At 51.5% G+C, this 17105-nt stretch overlaps 3 protein-coding genes across 3 annotated transcripts; 1 reads left to right on the plus strand and 2 right to left on the minus strand.

Annotated features, from left to right (window-relative positions):
• Nucleotides 1-2629: 2629 nt before the first annotated feature.
• POX_g09254 (putative rhamnogalacturonate lyase A) lies at nt 2630-4893 on the plus strand (the record flags this gene model as incomplete). Its single annotated transcript, XM_050118011.1, has 8 exons — nt 2630-2885; nt 2962-3063; nt 3128-3319; nt 3376-3451; nt 3511-3774; nt 3898-4119; nt 4275-4668; nt 4798-4893. 8 exons carry the CDS (start codon nt 2630-2632, stop codon nt 4891-4893), a joined length of 1602 nt encoding a protein of 533 aa, XP_049966155.1.
• Nucleotides 4894-5798: 905 nt separating this feature from the next.
• On the minus strand, nt 5799-9095 carry POX_g09255 (Glycine dehydrogenase (decarboxylating); the record flags this gene model as incomplete). Its single annotated transcript, XM_050118012.1, has 1 exon — nt 5799-9095. One exon carries the CDS (start codon nt 9093-9095, stop codon nt 5799-5801), a length of 3297 nt encoding a protein of 1098 aa, XP_049966156.1.
• A 1075-nt stretch (nt 9096-10170) lies between these two features.
• On the minus strand, nt 10171-12268 carry POX_g09256 (uncharacterized protein; the record flags this gene model as incomplete). The annotated part of the gene is made up of 8 exons (XM_050118013.1): nt 10171-10294; nt 10448-10909; nt 11008-11225; nt 11316-11461; nt 11522-11639; nt 11709-11837; nt 11923-11962; nt 12045-12268. The coding sequence occupies 8 exons, from the start codon at nt 12266-12268 to the stop codon at nt 10171-10173; spliced, it is 1461 nt and encodes a 486-aa protein (XP_049966157.1).
• Between the last annotated feature and the right edge of the window lie 4837 nt (nt 12269-17105).

Consider the following 17105-nt stretch of genomic DNA (forward strand, 5'->3'; position numbering starts at 1 on the left):
ACGGTTTACTCCTACCAATGATGGAGGACGCCATCCTGTATATAGATCTAAGGAGAAGAGCAGGCAGATCCATCATGAGCCCTGTAATTACTGCCTTGGTGGACTCTCAACGGGAACAATATCCTCAGGAGAGTCAGAAAAATGCCAGGGAGAGTATTGTTTGCGGAGACTGCTGTAGGTTCCCATCAATCCCGCGATATGACTGGCTTGGTGACACCATCTCGGGAAGGTACTAGAGACAACAGATTACCGAGTTCGGCCTCTTGTGTGACGACCGTGCAGTCTCCTCTGACATGTCAGAGATTTTGCAAGAACCCAGCCACTTGCAGACATGGCTTTTCTTGAATCTGTGCCACATAGGTCTTGGACTATCCCTTTGGAAACACCGCATCGATATCATCACCTGATCTTGGCGCTCGGGTTTGTTATCTTATTGCCGCATTCGGCCAGGACCTTGACTAGCGCCCACGTGGAACAGTCCATGACTTGCTGATCCGAGTGGTAACCCCTTGCTTGGCAGAATTTGTCTTGTCCTTGACAGTGGAATTAAAATTCAGTTTAGTGACGAAGACTGTCGGAATCATTGCTCTAATTCTTGGAACTTGCGACCGCTGCGAGACAAGCGGGTAGAGTATTCTGTCAGTAGGCATTATTTTTCGTGGTCAGTTTGTTCGTCTCCTGGCCACTAGACCACGCGGGATGCAGCCCGGAAGCCCAATGTGGAATTCAAATCATTGACTAAGGTTTAAAAAGACGTGTCTCTTCGTATGATCTGAGCAGTCATTCCAAAGGCGATCTCTATTCGCAGAAACTTACTTCAGAAAGTAGGTATAGTGTTAAAATCGACCTCTGCCGATTGAACCAAGTCGCTGACTGGCATGCTTTCTCTTCACGGCTCGGGTGCTGGCAGCGGAACTGAACAATCGGTGGGTCTCGATATTGTTCTGACGGGTCTGCCTTAGACATTGTTTCTCTAGGTAGTTTGAGAGAAAGCAACCCATGATAGGCAGCTACAAAAGCCACTATGGAACAATTACAGTGACTTATTTGTTAGCTTTGCCTTGTGTGACCCTTTTCTCCACAGCTCTTTTCTCGTAGCTGGGAACGGCTTCAAGGGATGGTAGAAGGTGTCAGGAATGCAGCCTGTGTCATAGTGAAGGCTGACCACGAGATGTCCGCAAGATGAAACTGCGCCCAATGAGAATCTGTCATTTCAGAGCAATTGCAATACACGTGCTGATTTCACGTGAGATTTGATCCCGGCTGGCAGACTGGCCTGTCTCAAGACTACAGACTCGCCCCTGGCCAGAATGAACCTGGCCAGCCGCGGGTCTATTCACCAGCGCTAAATGAGGATCGGATTGAGCGGAGTAGTCCACCTTCGGGTGAAACATAGCCGAGACTTCTGGGTGTGGCATATGCACTTAATGGTCTTCACTCATGGGGCCAGACTTACTTGATCCTGCTCAAAGCGTGAGTACATCCTCACGGTGAGAAAGATGGCTTGAATCTGGGTCAGTCATGATGGCTCTGGCCTTTTATTTCTCCTCTCAAATATACATGCTCTCGCGAAACATATCCACATTAACCAAAATTCTCTAACATGGGCCTTCTGGTCTTGGTGTAAGAGCTCGTCCCTTTCTCGGTCCCAGCTATTCCTTTACTCCTGACGTAATACCACAGACTACCCCGAATTCCGACCTTCGTATCCAGCACGATACGAAATGTTCAACTGGAGCTTTTTGCGGGGGAGATGCCCGTCACAGAAGATCCGATTCGTGGATCTACAGTATCTGCATCCTGCGTTGGGAATATGGCGTATTCAAGCATTGATACACCAGCCAGAGGCCACGCGCGACTTGCTGCTTCTGGAATGCTTTGGTGATATACATGAACTTTCGTGGTTTCCAACGACTTTGACCGTTTGTCGTGTCACTACCCATTTTCCCGCTCCCATTCCGAGTATACTGGCGTTGATACAGGTGAGATATGATGGTCCTGGGCCATCTAATGCGCCAGGCTTTGTAAGGTAAGCTAAGAAAGCACCGGCCGAACGGGTGGCTATACACTGATACAATATGACCAACTCGCGAAAAAGACAAAAGACATTACTCAACTGCAATAACACTTCTGCGGAATACGGTAAATGCATGATTTGATGAAGTTCGTGCTGACACTCCTGCGGAAAATTAAAGGACTGGCTTGGCAACGTCCGTTGCTCACCCACGTCTTGGCATACCGGGGGAGTCTCGAGATCCACGCTCGAATTACCGGGCTGAGCCAAGTGCCGTGACGAAAGGAGACACACGTCGGAGTTTTGCCGTCGGATGCATACCCTAGATTGGTGAAAGTCCGGCGTCAAACCAAGCCATTTTGCGGGGAAAGATTCTCCCTGCTTCTTGAACACCGTCAAACATGAAAAAAAAAAAACGGCTCGACGTCGTTGCTGCAAGTATGGACGCACTAGGTTTCATGACGTGGCAACCGTCGAGACACTATCTCTCCAGCGGAATATCGATCGAAAAAAAGTTTCTTTAAAATGTTTGTGACTCCCAATTCTGCTTGAGTGGCGACCGATCTGGGTTGAAAGGTGATTGAATATTCATCGTTGCTTGCTTTAGTCGCAGAGATGCTCGCCTCCGGAATATTGCTGGCTTCCTTGGCTCTTTTGGGAAAAGGAGTCGAAGCTGCCTTTGGTGTGACCACAGCCTCTGACAGCTACACCATCGACACGGGATCTACCAATCCACTTCGTTATAGGGTCAACCGATCAAACTGCGACATCAATTCGATCAACTTTTACGGAACCGAGCTGCAATATGGGAAACAGGGCTCCCATATTGGCTCCGGGTTGGGCAAAGCTACCGTCACTGCTACACAGAACGGTGAGTCCAATAATAGCACAATAGGACACCTCTTGAGACATTCAGAGAGACGATCGTGTTTTCTCATTACATACAGGCAACTACATCAAGGTGACTTGTGAAACCTCGACATTGACACATTACTACGTTGCTCGCAATGGAGATCCGATTATCTACATGGCAACTTATACCACTGCCGGTCAGTTCATATCAAATTCGAGATCAGTTCACATCCACCGAATAAAAAGGCTAATATCCTGTAGAACCGTCTATTGGAGAGCTCCGCTACATCGCGCGTCTCAATGCCAACGTGCTTCCCAACGAGGAGCCGTTTGGAGTTGCCTCCAATATCGCTGGCGGCACCGCCATCGAGGGGTCCGATGTTTTCAAGGTTGGGTCTCAGACACGCAGCAAGTTCTACTCGAGCGAGCGATTCATCGATGACCATAGACACTGTAAGAACTGCTCAAGCGCTTTCATGAGGAGAGCATGTTTCTCACTACAAATACAGGCGTGTCTGGATCTCAGCACCGAGTCTGCATGATTCTCAACCAATATGAGACTTCTTCGGGAGGTCCTTTCCACCGGTATGGGACATTCTCTGTAATCGCTATGAGTGATGAAATGCTGAGCCCTTCCTTTCTAGGGACATTAACACCAATAATGTCGGCGATTACACTGGCCTCTACTGGTACATGAACTCAGGCCACGTTCAAACTGAATCCTTCCGTACGGGCTTGCATGGTCCATACTTGATGTACTTTAGCCGAAGTGGAACACCCAGCAGCGACATCGATACTTCTTTCTTTGCGGACCTTGGAATTAAGGGTTATGTCGCGGCATCCGGTCGAGGAAAGGTCACTGGTACTGCATCCGGAGCAGATTCGTCCATGCAATGGGTCATTCACTGGTGAGTTCAGATGCATTTTCCGAATCACAATGGAGCATTCATCTCGATCCGAAGCAACATTACATGTCCCCGTATATGCTAGCAGAACGAGCACCACACTGATCGCGATATCGGCCTGTTTAGGTACAATGACAAAGCCCAATACTGGACGTACACGGCTTCTGGTGGAAAATTCACCTCGCCAGCCATGAAGCCCGGCACTTACACCATGATCTACTACCAGGGCGAGTATCCAGTGGCCAAAACCTCGGTTTCCGTCAGTGCAGGTTCAACTGTCAACAAGGACATTTCTGGCTCTGTGAAGACCGGCAAAACGATCTTTAGAATCGGTCAATGGGATGGAAAGTAAGGAGTCCATTCTTTGAATATTTTCAGTCCTTCTTTCTCTCCCCCTCGCCCTCCATCCGTCTCCCCGACCCTGGGAGGGCATGAAAAAAAAACACCCAAATATCTCTCGATAGTTCCATCTGATTATTACTAACCATCCACAATCCCTCTAGACCAACTGGCTTCCTCAACTCCGACTCCCAACTCCGCATGCACCCCACCGACCAGCGCATGTCACCCTGGACCTCCTCCCAGCCCTTCACAGTCGGATCCTCACCCACATCGGCCTTCCCCATGGCCATCTTCAGCGCCGTCAATTCCCCCGTAACCATCAAATTCACAGCCTCCAGCTCGCAAGCCGCCGCCGCCACCCTCCGCATCGGAACCACCCTCTCATTCGCAGGCGGCCGACCCCAAGCTATCATCAACGGATGGAAAGGCCCTATTCCCAGCGCCCCGACCAATTTGAACAGTCGCGGTGTCACGCGCGGCGCATACAGAGGACTCGGCGAGGTTTACGATGTTACTATCCCGGCGGGTGTGATTAAGGCGGGTAATTCGAACGAGGTAAGATGTCTATCTGCTACTCTATGCCCTTCTTTTTGTCTATTTCCATTCTTTCATGCACCTGCGACATAGAAAGAAGATTTCTCTCAGATACCATAACAGCCGACTAACCCCGTCTTTCTTTCCCAGATCACCATCTCCGTCGTCTCCGGAAGTTCAGGAGATCAATTCCTGAGTCCGAACTTTGTAAGTCTCGTCCAGCATCTCCATTCAAACACAGCTTGAAGAAAAACAAAAAACAAAAGACGAAAAGGGAATGTCTAAACTGTACTAACCGATTTCTCCCTTCTCTTTCAATTCTGGAATAGATCTTCGACTGTATCGAGTTATTCGCCTAAGAAACCTCGCTACACACGCGTTCTTCAGAGGACTTGTTACGTGATGTTTCACGGCAGCGTTCCCTGGTCTCCATCACACTCTACTGTTAGCCATACTTGCAGAATACAGTGGGATATTGTCCGGTGCTGATGACCTTTTTTTCTAGAATACATAGTACTGTACAATTGGGTACATGTATTGTGTGGTACCCATTACTAGATCTTTGTAGTCTACCTGTTCACAGTTCATAGTACATGGCTAGTTTTCAGATTAGGGACTGGCACAGTTATACGATGCTGCGATTGATGTTGATATTGTATTGATGAGCTTGAACATGTTGAAATGTGTTGTGCATAGCATGTCAGTATCCATAGGCCTGCATTTCAGGTAGATGATAAGTATTGAGTTTGAACGGGTCAATTGGAAGACGCCCGGTCTTCTATAATAGGAAAATTTGAGAGACAAAGCGGATGAGGAAAACTTTTTAAGAATTTCTCAAGTGTATTACACAAAATGCAAAGAGCGGACGGTAGTTTGAACAGCCCGCTCACAACATAATTAGAGAAGGAATAGAAAAAGGAAGAAAAAAAAAGGAAAGATCAAAACGCCACACAGTCCAGTTAAAGGATCTGCGAATCGCCAATGCAAACCAAGCTCCCCTCCTCCCAAGTTTTGATTTCTAATCCAACACAAAACTCCGTCAATGAGAAAAAAAAGGGGGGGAGGGGGCTGGTGAAAAAAAGTTGAATTTTAATTCACAACGCAACGTGGGTATCATCATATTCAGAACTGGATGCAATGCACATGGGCATCTATTCAGTTTCATCAACGGGGCCACAGGTACAGAAAAGGTTCTGGTCGCCATAAGCTGTGAAAGAATGGAAAAAGAAAGAGTTAGTCACTGTGATCACACAAAATCTACCTGAGTTTACGGGATAGAGGGATTCAAACTCACCATCATCAACGCGGGTGACAGTCGGCCAGAACTTCTTCTCCAACAGCCAAGGTAGTGGGTACGCAGCCGTCTCACGAGTATAAGGTCTGCTCCACTCGCTCGTCAGCAGATCCCGCTGGGTGTGAGGGGAGTTCTTCAGAACATTCCCCTCGCGGGGCTGCTTGCCGGATTCGACCTCGGCAATCTCGGCGCGAATGGAGATCAAGGCATCACAGAAACGGTCCAGTTCTGCCTTGTTCTCGGACTCGGTGGGCTCGATCATGAGCGTGTTGGCAACGGGCCAGGACATTGTCGGAGCGTGGAATCCGTAATCCTGCAGACGCTTGGCAATGTCAATCGCCTCGATACCGCAGGTCTCCTTGAAGCCGCGCACATCGAGGATGAATTCGTGAGCGCAGCGACCGTGGTCGTTGGTGTAGAGGATGGGGTAGTGCGCTTTGAGTCGAGACTGGAGGTAGTTGGCGTTCAGCAGGGTGATCTTGGTGGCGTGGGTGAGGCCTCGGTCGCCCATCATGTTGATGTAGTTGAAGGTGATGGGGAGGATGCTGGCGCTACCCCAGGGCGCGGCGGAGATGGGCGGGGAGGAAGAGGAGCCGCGCTTGGCCTGGAGATACTCGCTCTTGGGGTGAGAGGGCAGGTATGGAGCCAGGTGAGCGGCCACACCGATGGGGCCAACACCAGGACCACCACCACCGTGAGGGATGCAGAAAGTCTTATGCAGGTTCAAGTGGCACACATCGGCGCCAATCTCACCGGGGGAGCAAAGACCAATTTGGGCGTTCATGTTCGCACCATCCATGTACACTTGACCGCCGTATTCGTGAACCAGCCGGCAAGCCTCCTTGGCACCGGGCTCGAAGACACCGAATGTGCTGGGGTAAGTGATCATGAATGCGGCAAGCTCATCCTTGTGCTTCTGACACTTGGCCTTGAGGTCATCCAGGTCCAGGTTCCCGGTCTTGGTGTCACACTTGATGGTCACCACGCGCATACCAGCCATCGCAGCCGAGGCGGGGTTGGTGCCGTGGGCAGAGACGGGAATCAGACAAACATTGCGCTTCGCATCGCCCTGGGCTTCCTGGTACTTCTTGATGACACGCAGACCGGCGAATTCGCCCTGGGCACCCGAGTTGGGCTGCACAGTTACCTCGGCCATACCGGTAATATCAGCCAACTGCGCCTCCAGGTCGTCAATCATCTGAATATAACCCTTGGCCTTGTCAGCAGGCATGAAGGGGTGGATCTGAGAAAACTCGGGCCAGGAGACAGGGATCATCTCAGTGGTAGCGTTGAGCTTCATGGTGCACGATCCGAGCGGGATCATGGAGTGGGCAAGAGACAGATCCTTGGACTCGAGGTGACGGATGTAGCGAAGCATTTCTGTCTCGGAGTGGTGGGTGTTGAACACGGGATGCGTCAAGTAGGGAGAGGTGCGCTCCAGAGCAGCAGGAACCGTGGCCAGAGCCAGGGCGCCGTCCACCTGGACAGGAGAGGCTCCCTTGTGAGCGGCGAAGACGTCCAAGATTCCCTTGACCTCGTCGCGACCCACGGTCTCATCCAGCGACAGACCGACCTTGTTGCCGTCCAGACGGCGGAGGAAGATGTTGGCCTTGAGCGCGGCAGCGTACACAGCGTCCGCCTCGGAGGCGTCCGAAAGCTCAATAGTGAGGGTGTCGAACAAGGCACCTCCCTCCACGTTGGAGCGGAAGGGGACGTTGTAGCCGAGCCCAGCCAGCTTCTCACGGAGCAATCCAGTCATGGACATGATCCGCTGCGCGATCGCCTTGAGTCCCTCGGGACCGTGGTAGATGGCGTACATGGAAGTCATGTTGGCAAGCAAGGCCTGAGCAGTGCAAATGTTACTTGTGGCCTTCTCACGGCGAATGTGCTGCTCACGGGTCTGAAGAGCCAGACGCAAAGCCCGGTTACCCAGACGATCCTTGGACACGCCCACCACACGACCGGGGACCTTGCGCTTGTACTTGTCGGCACAAGCGAAGAAAGCCGCGTGGGGACCACCGAAACCCATCGGGACGCCCATGCGCTGCGCGCTACCAAAGGCGATGTCCGCGCCAAACTCGCCGGGGGCCTTCAGGACAGTCAAGGCGAGGAGATCGGTCGCAACGCTGAAAGTACCGCCCTGGCTATGGATCGATTCACTGAGAGACTGGAAGTCGTAGATACCACCCTCGGTGTCGGGGTACTGACCGAGAACACCAATCAGGTGATCGCCCTGGTCCTTGACCAGCTGGAAGTCATTGGCCATGATGTCACCGACCACCAGATTGATCCCGAATCCCTCGGCGCGAGACTGCATCACGGCGATGGTCTGTGGGTGGCAAAGATGAGAGACGACGTAGGACTTGTCGGCCTTCTTTTGCTTGGAAGTGGGCATAGTCGCGTAAGACATAGTCATGGCCTCAGCAGCAGCGGTAGCCTCGTCCAAGACGGAGGCATTGGCAAAAGGCAGGCCCGTCAAGTCCGCAGTCAGGGTCTGGAAGTTAAGCAGCGACTCCAGACGGCCCTGGGAAATCTCGGGCTGGTAAGGTGTGTAGCTGGTGTACCAGGCAGGGTTCTCCAGCACATTGCGGAGAATCACCGGAGGCACAATGGTCGGGTAGTAGCCGGTTCCGATGTAGGTCTTGCCCGAAATGTCGATTTGCTTGCGGTACGAGTCCAGCAATTTCAACATGTCCGTCTCGCCCAACCCGCCCTGGACGGGTGATCGATATAGGTTGATATCGACCTGAGGCTGCGACACCTTCATATCCTTCTTGGAGAGAATGTCTGCTGGAAGCACCTGCTTTACAAACTCATCAAGAGATGCTACGGGAGGATCCAGCGCGGCGAGCATTTCCGAGGCGGCCTCGGGAGAAGGGCCAATGTGGCGACGGGGAAAGGTATCGAGTGGTTGGAAAATATCCTCCGGGTGAGGAATGCCGTGGGCATTGACGGAGCTGGTGTAGACCCCACGACGAGGCGTCGTCGTGCTAGCAGTTGCATTTGCATTCTGGGAGGTATGCAGACTGCGTCGAGAGATAGTGGCGGGTGTCATGGATGCTGTCCGCAGCGCAACGGGCGAAGGGCCAACGCGCACGCGCGTCCGCAAGGCCAATTGACGGCCACCACGCAGGGCACACCAAGAGGCTGCCATGGTGAAATAGACTGCCGAACGAGAAATGAGACTCGGGGCGAAACGTTTGTGAATGGTCACAGCTTTGCGCGGAGAGGAGAGTGATCAGGGCCTCAACAACTGAATGCGATACCCGAAGGGGAAGTAGTAACAAGGGGGAGCCTTGTGGGTGACAAGCGAAGAGAAAGCGAAAGTATAGGGATGGAAAAAAGAGAAAGAAGGAAAGAGCTGATCGAAGTCACGAAATACTATATCTATTGTTCTTTTTTTTCCCTCCCTTCCTTCTGGCCCCCTCCATGGAAAAGTCACCCATGACTTTCCTCGTCCCATATCATGGCTATCTTTGACCGAGGAGGCGGGCAACGGGTAAGCTCAGCGCAATGACTGGGGGGAAGCCTGTCGGGAAACTTTGACCGCGCGGATGATAAGGATAACCTTATCGGGCGAATGACGGCAAGATGACCGGCCTCCCGACGGTGCAAAGAATGCAAACACTCCTGAATCGAGGTGGCCCCACAGGGTGTCTGGCTGTCTTCTTCTATAATGCCTGAGGCTCATAGCAGGTCCCACTCCACACCTTCAACCGTTTCCCGACGGGAAACTGACCTTGGCATGGCGACATCCGCGCTGCAGGCCCCCGCGTGCACCGACTCTCACCGATAGAAAGTCGCGGGGGGTCCACTCCGGTCGACGGGTTTCATCGGCGCGCAGCTGGTCCAAGGTTGGGTACGTGCACGACTGGGGTCCAGCTTGAGAGTCGAGGCGTGACGGGCGAGGGGAACCCTTCCATCCAAAGAGTAGTCTACCGGGCCTCTTAGGTATTTACGCCATGCAGCCTGTTGCCAAAAATCTGCAATTTGATATCGATAGCCTTTGTCCTTTAGGGACACGGTTCAGCTAGTGACTCCGACTTAGATGTACTGCCAAACACTGTGACATGTGACCCACCACACCGAAAGATAGCCGCCCCAGAAACCTTTGCCCGCCCCGCAGGTTCTCAGCCGAGAGCATCAGTCATCATCCGCATTAAATACACACATCCCCAAACCCAACAAGGAACAATCATCGCGATAAGAGTGAATCGTCAGACATTAGTTTAAATCGTATACCGGAAAGTGGCCTCGCCCTCAATGACGCGCTTGCCCTGGTTGGCCTGTCGGTTGCAGATGCGGAACCACAGACTCAGACAGCAGACAATCACAATGATCAGCACGTTGCAGCTGCACAGAAAGCATACATGGTTAGCGTGAGATCGAATATTATGGAGGCGAGGGCGTTGAAGGGCACAAGAGATGCCTCCTTTCATCCAGAGTCCAATGTCCGGGCCCGAAAGGGAAGGGCAGGGAAGGCAAGGTAGAGGCGAAACGACTTACGCAAGCGCGGCATACATGCCAGGTCGGTAGCCAGGAGCGTCCTGGGGCCGGAAGACCAAACTGCTGGCGATACCTCCGACACCACCGAATCCAACCAGGGTGGCACTGGAAAAGGCACGGGTCCACTGGCCTCGCACATTGTTGGCCTGGTAGGCCATGCAAGAGGGAATGTTGGCGTTGGCGCCCGCGACGGTGAAAAAGACACCGGCATATCGGACGGCGTTGCCCTTGGCGAAGCCCATCATGGGCAGACCGATGATGCACAGCAGACAGTTGAAGATGAGAACCGGGGCGCGCACGCGGTACTTGTCACCGAACCAGGCGGTACCGTACATGACAAAGCCGGCGAAGATATAAGGTGGAGCAACCAGACACTGGGCCGCCGCAACGCTGAACTTCATACCCTCCATGAGAATAATGGGGAGGAAGTAGGCAATGGCGTAGGTGACCGTGGTGATGGAACTGGGAATGCAGAATCAGCCATCCGTTGTGGGGGTGACACAGTCCTATCGGGCTGGAATCATTTCATTTCGCCGTGGTGCTGGAAAAAAGAGACTTACAAGAAGATCATAGCAAAGCACCAAATCTTGATATCCAACGCCGGTCGCAAGAACTTCTTGAGTGAGAAAGCCTCGAGCTCGCCATCTTTGCGATCATTGTTGATACGTCGCACGACCCAATCACACTCCTTCTTGGACAGGAATCTCCACGACTTGGACGCGCGGTCTGGGAAATCGACGAGGAAGACAAAGCACATCAAGCCGATGGCACCGGTAATCTAGAGTCGTTGAATCAGACAGGCTGTTTCCATGCAAAGAGGCGGAAGATGGTAATTTCCTTTCTCCTTGGCAAGTGACAAGTGACATACCACGCCTTCGAGGATGAAGATCCACCGCCAACCCGTCAACCCATGGGTTCCATTCAATTGCATGAGACCGAAGGCGAGGATACCCGATGCTGCAGAGGCAACACAGCCGATCAGGTAGAAGACGGAGAATCGCTTTTGGACGTCATCTGATCAGAAAGTCAGCACCCCGCACACCCCCACGAGAAGATTTCTCTGGTGATACTCACATCGAGTGTACCAGCATGACAGCAAATAAACACATCCTGGGAAATAGCCGGCTTCCAAGACACCCAGCAGCGTCCGAAGGGCGACCAATTGGCCCCAGTTCTTAGCAAATCCCGTTCCCTGGGTATCAGGTTAGCAAGAAGTCAAAAACATGTAGATTGTAAAGCGGGTGAAATGCAATATGCTTACGATCATCACTGCGGCCCACGTCATAATAATCGATCCCAGGAACAAGGTGGGCCCGACTTTGCGAATGATGACCGTCATTGGTGGTTGGAAGAGAATATAGGGAACGAAGAACATGAGGACGACGATAGACTAGAGCCGCGAGGTGGCGAGGTGTTAGTTCATCGACACAAGAATGCCGCGGCTCGTCTGGCCAAGGAGGAGAACTATCACGAACATAGCGATCCCCAACATCCAATGCCAACTCCTTCTTCAAACTGTTCTCGCCATGACGCGCGTTAGCCTGCACCACTCTTGTCCACCGAGCCTGGTGCGACGAAGTAGGGAGCTGCAGCTTACCCCGCGATGGCAGCCGCACTCAGGTTGGTCCGGTCCATGAGTGAAACGCAGTATGCCAGACCGGTCATGGTGACCAGACGGAGATCAATGCGACGGATGATTCTCTTCTGTTCTTCAGGCGTGAATTCATCATCGTAGTCGGAAGGAGGGGTCTCCTGGCCCGATGTCTTTCTCTCCACATCTTCAATGCGATCTACGCTGCCGAGCTTCTCGTCGGCGGACATGGTGAGTCGGGTAAGGAGGTTGTCTTCGAGGAGATGAGGGAGTAGATCAAGCAAAGTGTGATATCAAGTCGAGTACCGTCACAGTTCAGGCTTGATGACACAAGTTCTCAAGAGTCCCGCTGTAGACACTGGACACCTTTCAGGGTCATGAGCGGAGGAGGGGAGGGGGATGGGATCATCTTTATCATTTTGGGAATGACAGCGTTAGGTAGGATGTCGGATGGTCTCCGTCTCAGGTAAGCAAGCAGACGGGGGCAAGCAACGACGAGTCACCACTTGGTAGCGTTACGAAAGGAACCCACCTGCCGACCTCCATGTGGCTAAGAGACCACATCGAGGAATCCATCAACTGGGGACGAGAATGGATCCCCCTCCATTCTCGATGCCCAGCCTTTTGCCCCTCCCGCTTGAAGGTTGGACGTGAAGCAATAGCCGACAGAATTTCGACAAATGCCTCGGTGCAAAAGACAGTTTTCGGTCAGACTGCCACAAGGCTTGGTACACGAAGATTGGGCCCCCTCCAGATGGGGAGATATCTGAGTTCACCCAACAATGGACGGACCCAGCCCTTTCGTTGGAGAGGGAGAGAAAAGGGTGAGTGGGGGGGGAAGGGAGGGGGGACGATTCACGACGCAAAGACACAAGAAGCCCAGCGACTCCGTGGGCTGAGTCTGGTGTTTCGGTCGAGTCACGGGGGAGCATTGCGACGTGGAGAGGGTGGCGGTTCCAGGCCAAAGACCAGCAACAAGCGGATGAGTTGACGATCTGGGGTCGTTGGTCCCGGAAGAGAAATGCGGGGAAGACACCAAACGGAGCCAGTCATTCCTGATCCGGGTGGCGCTTGGCAGCTTGGCAACTTGGCGGAACAGGTCAAGTCCGCAGCGAAAGTTGCGAGAAAGTCAGGACCGGGTTCCCATTTTGACTTTCTCGTGGCTGCCACTCCCACTCTGCGTGAGACTAAAAGTGGGTTGCCACGGGGAAAGTAGCCGATGATGTTATTCGCGATGGTCATGGTCGGTTAGGGCGAATGGAGCTCAGGGAAGACAGCTCGTATTATTGATCGAGCCCACTGGGAGCTGACATGACACAGTTCCCACGCGGGACTCTTTTACGAAGGGACTGGAGATGGTGAGATCCAAAACTATGGTCATTCGTGACTGGATCTGACCAAAGGCACTAGGGATCTTTCACTAGCGACTGGCCTGGACAAGGGGTCCCATCCACCGTCTCTGAACGTGGGAGGCAACGCATCCCCAGACTTGGTTGATTGGGTCGATTAGCTCCAGCCTGCTCATTAGCGTCATGCAGCTCCTCACAAGGTTTGACCGTCGGGTAGTTTGTTTTCTGGTCTTTTTTGCCGTTGAGTCCCTCGACTCTCTCCACCCTCCAAGTCTGCCCAGAAAGTTATTTACTCCCAGGACCTGCAGGATCAGCCATCATGACCATTCTGATTTCTGACCTTTTTTTGTGTGTGTGATTTGTGTTTATTCGTTTTTTTCCCGTCGATTTTGCCTCGGGAATTGCTTTTCCATTCGTCCAAGCGAAGGCTGTCGAATGAGCGTGACTGGATGGGCGGCCGAGCGCGGCTGTTCGTCGAGTCACCTCGTATTCCTCTGGTCGCCATCCCAAGGGCCGAAACTTCAGTCTCACTAGACTCGTTTCGGAAGGAGTCACAAATCTGGGGAAATGTCCGATACACGTGTGGCGCCTCCCCCCTTCCGAGGAGGAAAGAGAGGCCCATCTTGGCTTACCTCGACCATGTATCTGGTCGGATCGTTCGGGGTCAGCGCGTGCCCTCCACAACTTTAGTGTTAAAGTTGGAAATAGGGTCGCGACTGACTTGTACTGTATGGAGTTTAGCATCGTAGCTCGCCCTGTCATTTGGATCATTCTAGCTACCCTGATCTCAGATGGTCCAGAGGTAGAACCTTAAAACAGGGATGTGGACACAAACTACCTTCGACAGCGCCAAACCCTACGCGTCCAGTCGTCAACGAGTCTTTGGGTTTGAGGGATGCTGAACCCGTGTGAGTACGCTTTGTTTCTACATGTAGGACTCCATTGAGTTCTTTGTGTGACCCTCGGATCACTCGCTTTGACCTACACGTGAGAGGCCTGCATTATGACAGGTTGCACATTTGCCCAGGAGGACATGGCATGGTTGACAAACACACATGCAAAGGCCATCTTCACCATCGGACGGGTGATGAGTCAGAAGGAGACGCCGACCTACGTAGTTCACCACAGGATTCTTTCTATCGAGTGCAATCAAGCATGTAGCAATGGTGCTGCTCATACGCAACCTGGCTTCGGACCCGAGGTGCAATCTCAGAGCTATGGATGTACTTTATTGCGTATCATCTCACTATTTCCTGCCGAAATATCTCAATGGAATTAGATGATCATGCATCGCATTCATCGTCTACTGTGTACATTGAATACATCGGTACACCACTTGTGGCGAGTCACGATAACTTTAGATGATCTATCAGCTCAATTCGATTCCAGACAATGCTTCCCTCCCCGACTTGATCCGAAAGTTACTCCTCCCCGATGCGAATGTGCACTGATAGCTCGCCAGCGCGCTTTGCTACCGCCCCACCTGACCGACTCAAAAGCCACAACTTTAATCCCCAAGATCTCCAAGATCCCCAACGCACATATGTCCATGCGTGAAGATACTCGGATAGAGCTCTTGCCACCATGGCTGCATCGATTTCTTGCTTGAACCATGTCCAACCACATCACTTGCTCATCATTCTGATGCCCGATGACTGGTTCACTCTTTCCATTTGACTTGCACCTCGGCTCGTCTGCCAATTTGGAAGTCAATACACAAGTCTAGACCACAGAACAGGAATAAGTCGCCTCGCTTCTTGCAGTTGTTGTCACCACCTTGATCTCTTGGGCACCATGGATTTAAAAAGTTTAAAAGATGAGCCGAGGCTTCAGTCAAGTTGAAAGGAGAGTCCAAGCTCCAGCGAACTTAATAGTGTGGATGGCCTGGCTGAAAATAACCATGTGAACTGAGCGTTTTGAACTGGAGCGCTGGTCAAACGAGCTGCCGCGGGCACGGGTCTTTAGAAAATATCTCTTTATGATGAGCGCCTGAAACTGGCTGCCTGCCTCTCTTTGTCTCTCACCCTTGAGGTTCATTCGAGAAGACCATCCAGCACCTCACCTCCTACCTAAGGATCGAAAAATGGTCATCCCCTCGCTTGGATGACTTTCCGGAGCGGTATCTGCGGCTGTATCACTAGGAAAGCAGGATACACCTCTTTCCCCTCCGCAGTCGTGAGCATTGCATCTGAAAAAGGATGAACATAGCAGGGAAATTCCCTCATTCGACATTGAACAGCCTCGCTGCATTCAGCAATACCAAACTTCGATTGTCTTGTATTGCAAAGCAAAATGAGAAAAAGCTAATGCGCCGAGCCAATAAAGAAAAGATCGACCATTATTGGCCACACTTGTGGCCAATCCAAGACTACGGACTGATGCACTTTCAATCATACTCGCTGATAGGTCCCCGGGCAATTGCCATATACAAGAATACCTCTTCGCGCTTGAAAAACATCCCTAGCATCAAACATCCTATCCAAGTTACACGATAGATTTTCCACTGCTCAAATAACACTGAAAGTTATTGTAAGAAAATCATTACGTGACGCCGCAAAGGTGGACCTTGAAATACCTACCCCGGTATAACGAGTACCTGCCACTCAGTTGAGTGCTCTTGTTATTCATTTTCTATCGTCAGTTGTCAGTTGTCAGTTGTGCCGCTTCTAAGATTGCCGTCTGCCAGAGTTGCAAGACCTGCAAACTAACATTCAAGAAGAAACCCATACGAGTATCCGCTTGATGTTCTAGCAGTCGATATTCTCGATTTCATCACCAAAGGTCTCTATTCAGGCACAGAGAGTGGTTCTGAATCCCTCGGTTTTTGATTCTCCGGTTGAAAACGAAAAAATCCGTATTTTTTCCCGACGTATGGACCCTTATGCTCCTCTGGAGAGCTTGACTAAGTAGACCTGTCCACGGGAGGTAAAGAGAAAGGGTATGGAGAAGCGTTTGAACTTGCCGAGGCCGTGTCTAAGTTGAACATTTTCAAACGCATGGTCAATCTTGCGGAATTTGACCTCTTGCGGCTGTTCGGCTCTTTTAATCTTCTGTCAACAGACATAATTCCCGGACGTTGCATTTATTCCTTTGGTATCTGATATGCCATATAAAATGGACTTGTAAGTTTCGATCGTGGATTTTTTCTACCCGCAAGAAACGGGAGGAAAGAATCTCATGGAAAGGGCAGTGAGGAGCATTTTGAATAACTAAAATCGACATCTCGACTATCCATTGTGTCCGTAGTTTCATGCACTAATAAATAGGTGATACATATAGGTTGTGATATGATGATGAGAGGATATCTTAGATAGGGGTGTTCATTGCAGCGATATATTTTCAGGGTATGCCTCAGCAAGGGCAATCATGTCGGAATCAATATGGCTGGATGAATGCGGTAAGCGCTTAATATACACCTGTTTCCAGGAAACGAAGGTGCGTGCCCGCCTACACTTATATACTTTGACACTGGGATCTGTCTACTCAGTCAGAATAAGATTGAATAGCATGGAAGTATCCTCAGAAAAGACCCATGAGACTGTTAAATTGTCACTGGACCTCCCTTGTAGCAGCCCGACCCTCCGATCCTTTGTTAGCATTTGGTGGATCAAAAATTGACATACTACTACTCCCCTCGGACGTTGAACTAACCCCAAAGCGGTTAGGCCACCCAGCGGCCTATAGGCGCGTCTTGGTCTTTGATCGCTCGCTTCAATTG

The sequence above is a fragment of the Penicillium oxalicum genome, chromosome VII (genome assembly GCF_001723175.1).
Source record: "Penicillium oxalicum strain HP7-1 chromosome VII, whole genome shotgun sequence".
In the NCBI taxonomy this organism is placed as follows: domain Eukaryota; kingdom Fungi; phylum Ascomycota; class Eurotiomycetes; order Eurotiales; family Aspergillaceae; genus Penicillium; species Penicillium oxalicum.